The sequence below is a fragment of the Colossoma macropomum genome, unplaced genomic scaffold (genome assembly GCF_904425465.1).
Source record: "Colossoma macropomum unplaced genomic scaffold, Colossoma_macropomum, whole genome shotgun sequence".
In the NCBI taxonomy this organism is placed as follows: Eukaryota; Metazoa; Chordata; class Actinopteri; order Characiformes; family Serrasalmidae; genus Colossoma; species Colossoma macropomum.
The window spans coordinates 36,443,852-36,454,295 of record NW_023494802.1 but is presented as its reverse complement, the minus strand read 5'-3'; the positions used below and the strand labels follow the sequence as shown (position 1 = coordinate 36,454,295).

Here is a 10,444-nt window from a genome sequence, read left to right as displayed (position 1 = left end):
TTTTGACAGTGCTTCTTGGACTATGTCTAGCCCTTCTATAGCCATTATATTCCTTTTGGGGTGGACCAAGCTTCATGACCACCTTTTGGTCAACATTATTAAGTAGAAGTTACTTTTAATTAATTTAAAAGTTTAATTAAAGTGTCTCACTTCTTTTTGTTTACCTAAAAACAGCATCTTTTTGTGTTTCCTTTCTTACAAACACTACAGTAATTTCATTTACGTCCACAAGATGGCAGTGAACTGTTACAGAAGTACGCAGTACTGCAGCTCCACAGTGCTACACAGTTGAGAGTAAATAAACAAAATAAACAAACAAACCAAAAACCTGTTTTAAGCATGCTGTATGTGTACAGTACTACTGGGACAGAGGCAGATGTCCATGGGGAGGTGAGGTAATAGGGTAAGTTTATCACAGGATGCTGCAGTGTTTGTTGCACTTTCTTCACTGCAGAAAAGAAAAAAACATAACAAAGCATTTCATGTTGCCATCATTTCATCTTAACACCTTCAGTCCTGTTACACAGATCCACTAGACAGCGGCTCACATTCATGTTACTGCCTGTATGAGAATCACAGGTTGCAGGTCTCACTTTACTGTAGAAGTGTTTATAAGGCTACATGACACCTATATAAGCCCTTCATGACAACTAAGAAAATCCTACAGAATTGTTTATAAACTCTTATTTCAAAAGTCCTCATTTGTCATGAAGGTTAAATTTACCAGCTTTGATGTCAAGTTGATACACTATCAGTGTCAGGTGACAATGATGTTTTTAACAGTATTACTGTAAAACTCTGTTTTGTGCTGGTCAGTTAATCAACAAAACAAAGTGGTTTCTGAAGTTTAGCCAGAGGTGACCTTGGGCACATTCAGTCTGATTGTTTCTAGTTCCAGAGTAGATAAAATAAAGCCAGTTTGTTACAAAACGCTGAAGTTGATGGCTGTTTGTTCTCTAAAGGATGAACACTCAAGTGGCTTGCGTGCTAACAGCACCCCCTGCTGGAGACACGTTGGGTGGACGTCCTTTTGGAAGGATGCTTTACATATAAAACCAAGTGTTTCCATCACTATAGTGGAGGCCCTGGAATTCCAATTTATCCGACTTTGGGAATTCTCGAGGTATTGTATTTTCATAATTCTACATCTGTTTAAGTTTAATATTTAATATTATTAGGCAAGCTGTTTAAAATTAAATTAGGCCTCTAAGGCTCTTTCAGTTTTCTTTCCCAACATAGTGACTGCCATTGAGGAATCGTCAGCATTATAGAAAAGCATAAATAAAACAGCAAATTATAGAGTTTTTATTTGACTTTGGGTTTTGATTTTGACTTCAGTCACACAGCAAAGTCACATCAGTGATGCTAATCAAACAGGACCAGAAGGTAGCCGAGGAAATACAGTTAAGAGTTTTATAGAGAGTCATATGACTTGGACTTGAGTCCGACTCGAGTCACAAATTTGATGACTTGAGACTCGACAAAATCAAGAGTCTCGCGACTCGACCTTGAGTCTCATGACTCGGAAAGACTCGAGACCCAAAGTGGAGGAAGGGTAGAGAGTCTGACTGCAGATGGGATTTACTTTTCCTGTGAATGGATTTGTTTCCTGTCCTAAATTTGATGTACAGCAGCGTCCTCAAAAGTCTGTTACTCTGCTTACGCTCGGCTTATTTAATTTCAGAAGAAAAGTGAAGCGTTTAGAGTTTAAAATCACCTCCATAGGTTAGAAACAAGCAAAGGATCAAAAAGCCCTGACTCAGGGCTTAAACTCCAACTCACCAGGCGAGCTGACCATTTTCCTCATTGGTAGCAAAACAAAAGAAACACAGCTCTCTTTATTTGACCGATTTCAAAAGCTTCTGCAGGAAAAACAAACACAACATTCACCACAGAGCTGAAGTTGACGTGTTATTCTCCAGGCTTCATATTGGAATTGGTCATTCCACCTTAAATGGTGTGGCAGTATTCCAGAGCCTGACTGCTGCCCCACTTAAGGTGGAATGGAAAATCTGAAGAAGCAAATTTCAGCTTCATACATTCATCATCATTTGCTGTCTGTTCTGTAAACTTTGTTCAGCTCGGTCTTGTTGGTTTCTGTTGTCGTCTAAATTCAGTTGATAGTGGTTGTTTTTAAGTTTGCTAAGCTAGTTTTCATTTGACTCCTTTGCTCCTGATGCTGCCAAACATCATTAAAAATCTTCAATTATAATTTTTTATTAAGTTTAATAGTACTTTGAAAATGATTTTCATGTTCTGTTGGACTTCTCTTCTTGTGTACCATTATGTTTGTCATATTTGTTGGGACTCGACTTGAGACTTATATGTACTGACCTGGGACTTGACTCGGGACTCGAGCGTCAAGACTTGAGACCTACTTGTTTCTTGCAGCTTGGTGACTTGTTCCCACCTCTGGGTTAGACTGAGTGTAATTCCTGGTCTGAAATAAGTTCCACTCTGGCCTTTTCTCCTAGTCACTGTGGTTGAATTACAGTTAAACAGCTCTGCTTTAGACTCTTAGTATGGAGAATAAACATTAACACATCACTCAAATTCAGAAACAATGCATGAGATTTTACAAATACAAATGGCTACTAAAACTACTGAAGCTTTACAGTAACTGTACTGATATACTCACATATACATGTTTATCTAAAATACAGGAATGTATTGATATGTTTCAACCTGAATGTCATCACTACAACAACAGAATGTCAACAGACTGAACTGCACTGCTTATTTCTATCACGAAACACTGAGGTGTAGTACCAGCATAAGAAAACAATGTCACAAATTTGATTACTTAACTTTGAATAGTGACCTAGAAACAGTTTCTTCATTTAAACTGACAAACTATTCTTTATTTTATTTTATTTTATTTTCTTCTAAAACTTTGTTGTTCATTTCCAGGTTTGAATGAAAACAATCCAAGATTTTCAATGTGTCCTCATGAACTGGGACTCCACTGTATGTACAAATATACTTTTAGTATTCATTTTAAGCCTGAGATTCTATGTAAAGCATGAAATTTACAAAAAATGAACACAACTCTGAACAGTGTTTCAGCTGATATATATTTCATCACTGTCAGTCAAACCTTGTATCTCCATTTTTATCCCAACACCAGATTAAATTTAGATGATGTTGAAATTTTATATTTTTATGATTCTATGTATTTTAACTTTAATATTGAATGTTATTTGGGAAGCTGTTTAAAATTAAATTCGGCCTCTAGTTCTCTGTTAGTTTTCTTTCCCAGCATAGTGATTATTACCACTGAAGAACCATGAGCATTATAGAAAAGCACAAATAAAACAGCAAATTATGGTTTTTATATGACTTTTGGTTTTCAGCTTCTGTTTCTGTCTCTTATTTATTTCGGTCACACAGCAAAGCTTGAGTGATGCTAATGAGAAATAACCAGATGGTAGCCAAGGAAATACAGTTAAGGATAGAGTGAGTTTATGTAATGCCTGGTTGAAAAGAAGATCCACTGTGGTCCTTTGTCCAAATAAATATGGTTGAATTGGAGTTGAAAAACAGCTCTGCTTTAGACTCTCAGTATGAAGATTGAACATTAACATATCACTCAACTTCAGAAACATGAGATTTTACAAAAATGAATAAAAATGGCTTCCAAACTTCCAAAGCTTTAAAATAAATTAACTGACCATACAAGTATTTATCTGAAATACAGGAATGTATTGACATGTTTTAACCTGAATATCATCACTACAGCGCTCCAGTTAGTTCATGTGTACAGAATGAACTGCACTGGTTATTTCTACCACAACATACTACGGTGAAGTACCAGCATATGACCACAAGATGTCCCTCACATTGTACAGCATACAGTGTCTGACTGTGTAAGCCATATGTACACAGTGGGGTCCAAAAGTATGAGAGCAACAGTGAAAATGCTTCGGTTTTGCATTCTTTTCTAATTTATTACAGTCATTCTTTACAAATCACACCAACAACTCAGCAATTTGAGTGAAAAGCAGAAATGTTAACATTACATCTTAACATCGTTCATCTTTGAAATGTTAACATGAATTTCAAAATTCCTCAGTAGTTGAAATATATATTGATATGTGCTTTAATGACAGTGTGCACTTGACCTGCCATGGACGCAACATGGTCATGCAAAAGCCTCTGATAAGCAGATCAAATCCACCTGAGAGTCGTCTGAACAGGAGCTACAAAGGAAGTGATAAAACTAAAAACTGGACTTTTTTTTTTACAAACGTGGTCAGTGTCATGAATTTAGTGTCGTTAGAAACAGTGCAGAATTCTGAACACTTCTTTTTCGTTTGACTTGTCCTAAGTTTTCATGGTTTAAAATAGTTCAAAATTCTAAAATTTCTGTTGTTTATTTCCAGGTTTTAATGAATACCTTCAAAGATTTTCAAAGTGGTCTCATACTTTTGGACCCTAATATATTTTTAAAATTTGTTTTAAATTATATTTTTAAAATTATATTTTTATTTTTTATTTTTATATATTTTTAAAATTAGCCTGAGATGATTATTAGATTCAGAAGGTTTGGCCTGAGACTGTGAGATCCAGCCCTAGTTTGTGAGTCACGTGGTTAGCGTGTGAAAGAAGTAAGACAAAATGTTCCTGTGCACATAAAAAAACCCACATACCCCACAGAGCACACCACACAACACACCACACACCACACAACACACCACACACCACACAACACCACATACCTCACACCACATATACATATATATATATGTAATTCAAATCATTGAATTCAGGTGTTCCAATCACTTCCATGGCCACAGGTGTATAAACCAAGCACCTAGGCATGCAGACTGCTTCTACACACATTTGTGAAAGAATGGGTCGCTCTCAGGAGCTCAGTGAATTCCAGCATGGTACCGTGATAGGATGCCACCTGTGCAACAAGTCCAGTGATTGGGAACGACAGCAACTCAGCCACAATGTGGTAAGCCATGTAAAATGACAGAGCGGGGTCAGCGGATGCTGAGGTGCATAGTGCACAGAGGTCTCCAACTTTCTGCAGAGTCAGTCGCTGCAGACCTTCAAACTTCATGTGGCCTTCAGATTAGCTCAAGAACAGAGTAGAGAGCTTCATGGAATGGGTTTCCATGGCTGAGCAGCTGCATCCAAGCCTTACATCACCAACGCAATGCAAAGTGTCGAATGCACTGGTGTAAAGTGCCGCCACTGGACTCTGGAGTGACCGATCACGCTTCTCCGTCTGGCAATCCGATGGACGAGTCTGGGTTTGGCGGTTGCCAGGAGAACGGTACTTGTCTGACTGCGTTGTGCCAAGTGTAAAGTTTGGTGGAGGGGGGATTATGGTGTGGGGTTGTTTTTCAGGAGTTGGGCTCGGCCCCTTAGTTCCAGTGAAAGGAACTCTTAATGCTTCAGCAGACCAAGAGATTTCGACAACAATGCTCTTCTCCTCACAGACATGTATATAGCTAAACGTACATAACAGGAAATCTGCATCATTTGCATAAAATGTTGAAAAAACTCCTGTATGCGACAACCAATGCAATCTATAATAATATGTATCCTAAGGTATATATATATATATATATATATATATATATATTTATACATTGTCAATTCAACCTAAAATATTACTTTATGTGGTAACAAGTAAAGTGAAAGCCAAGCTCAGTATCTATATAGAAATGGTTCCTCTTTCGCTTCTCACTCACTCTGTCTTAAGAGACTCTTCATCCTCTGAGTGATTATGCTGATGCAGTTCACTGACTGGCATGCAAAGCTGCACTTCAGACGCTTGATGTTCTTTTATATTCTGCTGTCTGTCTTGTTACAAATGTCCCACAGCGCTGCTCTCTTTACTTTGGTTTAGACTGATTTACATTGATTGTAAATTGTATATAATTAACTCCCACATCTGCACCTGACATAAAGAAGTAGGTTTTCCAGCTCTGAATACTGAATGGAAAGCTGCGGAGCTTATAGGTATTGACAGATACTGATATGATCTTTGTGTTTCAGAAATAATACAGACACACTATTAAGTAGCATATCGCTGTTGTCGGAAGAAAACCTCGTATCTCCAAAATGGTAACTTTACAGGAGAAGGAAAAAACCTATGTTACTTTTAATGTAAGTCAATGGAACCAGACTTTTTTCCAAGTCATTTTGGGTCATTTCTTTCTTGTTTTCTACATACAATGTAAAGAGTGAAAGATATTTTCAAATTATGTCAAAAACTGAAAAACATCAAAAATGGAGATACGAGTTTTTCTTCCGACAGCAGCTAGTCTAATTATTAATACTACAGTAAAATCACTTCATTATATAATGAGTTTAATATAACATAATAACTTTCCCCAGAAAGTTTATATATCTGGCAGGGGGAGAGAGGAGAAGTGCGCATTACATTGCAGTGTGTGCTGGGATTGCAACGTTAATATTAATAGAAAATTCAAATAATTTTGTGGGCCTTGTGTTTTACATGTGGGTTCTAAATGGTTTTAGTGTCCTACATGTAAAAGCTGTGTGCTCACATTTTACTTCCCAGACAAAAAGTGACAAAATGCAAAAATGTCAAAATTTGCTCACTTCATATTTTATAGTTTTCCTAATTTTCCACTGCAAAATAGCTCACGTTCACTGACCGTCTCCAACAGAATTTGTAGTCTCTTTCAGCATGTTATTATTCTTAATTATTTTATTATTCACTAAATGACACAAAATCCACACAATGTGACTCTTGTACTACTGATATTTGTGGATGAAGATTACAAAAACTCTCATGCACTACATTCTGGACCGTTTACAGTCGGCGCTCTGTTTATTCAAGTTATTTTGATTACAAAACCATCATTACAATTCAGACTCTGCATTTGGACACATTACAATACACAGCTCTGTTAGTTTCAAAAGATAGAAAAGAAAAATGGTAAAAAGGTGTTTGAGCAGCAGAGAGTTCAGATGAAGAGGATGGAGGAGATCAGAGGAACCAGCATGATGAGGAGACTCAGTTTAACCCCCTCAGTACTGTTACACATATCCCCCTCACAGCAGCTCACCCTTCCAGTGATTCCAGCTGCCTTCATGCTTGATGTTTCTGAAGAACAGAAACTTCTGCTCGCACATCCTTTCATTTCCATTTGAACACCACCAAGACTAACTGTGAATGCAGGTCAGAGAGAGAGAGAGAGAGAGGTTAGACTGTGAATATATTTAAATAGATAAACCACAAAACCAGACTAAAGGGACTTTCTTGCGCTGTATCACTGAACACCCTTATTTTAGACCAAACATGTCTTTTTATATGTATAGACTAGTGCATTTTTCATATTTTCCACCTCTGGCGCTGATGCACTGATCTTCATCTCCCTCACAGTTCATGGTTCTTGTGCAGTCGTCATCAGCACAGGCGTAACACTTCTTCCCATTTAGAGACAAAGCTTAAGAGAGAAACAGTTCAATGAAGAGGTTTAGCGTCATCGTTTTGCAGTACAAAACACACTAAACCCAGAGCTACTCCTTACAGGACATCCTGATAATGAAGTCTCAGCACTACTGATTGTTACATCAGCTTTAGCTGAAATGGGCTGTTTGAATGAGACAGAATAAGAGAGAACCTTCATAATCAGCGTCCTTTGTACAGTTTTCAGAGTGTTTGGCTTTACCTGGTGCTTTGTTGCTGTTGCAGAGATCAGTGCTGCAGCATTTCGAGTTGATTTTCAGAAGTCCCAGGTTTAGGCTCCCAGTGACACACTGCTCAGCTGTTGCACAGCTCTTCACAGTAAGTTCTGCTGGTCCACCACCTAGTGAACACAGCACATGCTTTAATGTAATGTGTAGTCATAAGTACACTTCTCAGCAAAAAAAGTGGCCAAATCCAAAACACTAATGGTTTGTATTGGTGGTTTTGGGCTGATCAGAGTCCAGATTTACACCCTATACGGCAGCGTTTCTCAACCTGTGGGCCGTGGACCACCAGTGGGCCTTGAAGCACCCTCTAGCAGTCCGTGGACCTGTACTCAGGGGGAGGTAGTAGTTCTCAGTGGGCCGATAGAGACGTGCAAATAAAAACACCGCAGTCGCGGGCTAATTAAACGTCATCAAATTGAGACAACGCAGCCGCGGGGAGCAGTGCAGCGAGTTAGTCACAGATGGAGAAGCTCCTCAGGGCGATACCTCGTTCGGTGCGGACCCATCAAACTTATTTTTTAGTTCTCTCCGTTTTGACATATATGAACACTCCACCCGTGTTTGGGATCTGCATCAAACAGCTGAACCGGTCCGACAAAACCCATGGGTCTCGGTCTGCTTCCAACCGAACCCTGTTCACTTCATCAAGAGTCAAGTCAAGTCAAGTCAAGAAGCTTTTATTCTCATTCCATCGATGTACATGTAAACAGTGGAGTGAAATTACATTCCTTCAAGGAACACGGTGCAACAAGGAACAGAATAATCAGTACAAAGTGCAAATGTGCAGACTTAAGTGTGAAAAAAAATAAACTAGAAACAAATGCAAAAAAAAATAAAAAAATTAAACTAGAAACAATACAATAAATACAATAAATAAAACAGACATTAGACACAGTAAACAGACAGGACAGTGCAGCACCGACACAGCACTCATTTCTGAGCATGACGTAGTGGAATAAGGTGCAGAGGTATTTAACATGTTGTGATATGTGAGTATACGCAGTCAGATAACATACGTGAGCACAGCAGTTACTGAGGTAGGATATACACAGTACTAGAGTGAACAAAGTGTAAACACTGTATTAACAGCAATGTCCCAGATGTGGCGTTCTGGCAGTGATGGCACGGATGCTCCGGTACCTTCTGCCAGATGGCAGCAGTGAAAAAAGTCAGTGTGAGGGATGGATGGGTGTGGTGTTGACTGCTGGTGTGAATGCATATTATGGTCAAACGAAGGAATTCATCAATAGAGCTGGCTTTCCTCTTCTTCCAGCAGCACGTCAGCGCTGTGTGTTGTCAGTATAATCGGCCTGTTTTAACGTCTGACTCTTTGCAGACTCTCATTGCACTTATATCATTCCTGCTGTTCAAGCTGCAGCTGATACAAATGACAGACGAGCCTGAAAATAATATCTGCGTTTCATTTGTTTAATTCTTGCTAATTTGTTGTAACAACATTTTGAGCTTGCCCCATTTGTTTGTTTGTTTGTTCATTTAGTACAGGAGTGTGCATTATACATACATACATACATAGCCAGAAATATGTGTATCATATATATCACTTATGTATGACTGATGGTCACTCAATTAATTTTATATTTCAGGTCATTCCTACCTACGAACACAGCAGTGGTCGTGCTGGCGCACTGATCTGGACAGTCTGTCTGGGTGTCTGTGCATTGTCCAGACACCCCTGGCATACAGTGATAACATTTCAGTGTCAGCGCTGGAGGACAGAGAGAATCCAGCATGAGAAACAGATTCAGTGCATAGAGACACAGTTAATGAACCTCCAGTATGAACTGCTCACAGTTTTGCTCAGTTTTACCACAAAACGTGGACAGTGTTTCATAAATTACCTTAAAATTCCATCAAGAGGCATTCAAGCCTCATTCACTGACATCCTCACACTTTAACTATGAATAACAGCTATAAAAATATCAAACCGATCAGAAGATCCAATGTAAGAGACTCATTAATAATACACTGTAGAGGCTAAACTAATTAAAAACTTAATTCATTAAAATGAATTAAATGCATCTAAAGTTTTCTCACTGTACTGTGAGTTTATTTCCATACCTTTTGGGAAAAGCACGCAGGCGAGCAGCTGGGTGACTTGCAGCCTCATTGTTGGTGAATGTGAGAGTTTGAAATGTGGTGAAAGCAGGGCTGGGTCAGATATATTTAAGGGGGTGTGGCTTCTTGGGGGCTTTTCAGAATCTCCTATACTCTTTAAAACTGTTAAAATGTGTCTTGGCTTCGCTCACTCGGGCCTCTTCCCTGTTCCAGTCATCAGTGTCCTCAACTCTGCTGTTATCCCTGTCAGTTGTTGTTCTGATCCCTGTGTCTTGTGTTTCAGTTTAGTTTAGTCAGGCTTTGTATGTTGATGTGTCTGCAGTCAACATCCAAATCCAAACTTTTGTTCTGAAATGCTTTAGTGACAGTATTGGGAAGTTCTTGTTTTGTGTTCAGTAAAATGAACCACCACACCGTCATGATAAAAAAAAAAACTGGATTCATATCAATTGCAACATCTATCCTACTTCTATGAGCTGAGCTTACAGTATGGAAAAGGCTGCCTTCATTTCTGGACTTTTGAGGTCTTGTGAAATTGGGGCTATACTGACACTTTCATTCCACATCATTACAGGATTTTTTTATATGAAATAAAACTTGGAACTGTGTGACATGCAGCTTGAAATGTACATGGACTAAAGCAGTCCGTTTTTTTTAAGCTAAACAGGCAAATGCTAATGGTCTG

At 38.6% G+C, this 10,444-nt stretch overlaps 1 protein-coding gene across 1 annotated transcript; it reads right to left on the bottom strand.

Annotated features, from left to right (window-relative positions):
• Window positions 1-6,931: 6,931 nt before the first annotated feature.
• Window positions 6,932-8,288, bottom strand: LOC118822906 (prostate stem cell antigen-like). The gene is made up of 4 exons (XM_036592236.1): window positions 8,285-8,288; window positions 7,659-7,796; window positions 7,332-7,433; window positions 6,932-7,153 (listed from the first exon to the last, which is right to left on the bottom strand). Exons 1-4 carry the CDS (start codon window positions 8,286-8,288, stop codon window positions 6,951-6,953), a joined length of 447 nt encoding a protein of 148 aa, XP_036448129.1. The 3' UTR covers window positions 6,932-6,950.
• Between the last annotated feature and the right edge of the window lie 2,156 nt (window positions 8,289-10,444).

Excerpts from the sequence above, each read along its gene's own strand:
- LOC118822906 (XM_036592236.1), bottom strand. Across the intron at positions 7,434-7,658 it reads CAACAGCAACAAAGCACCAG|CTTTGTCTCTAAATGGGAAG; the intron begins GTAAAGCCAAAC and ends TTCTCTCTTAAG. Across the intron at positions 7,154-7,331 it reads TCAGTGCATCAGCGCCAGAG|TTAGTCTTGGTGGTGTTCAA; the intron begins GTGGAAAATATG and ends CTGCATTCACAG.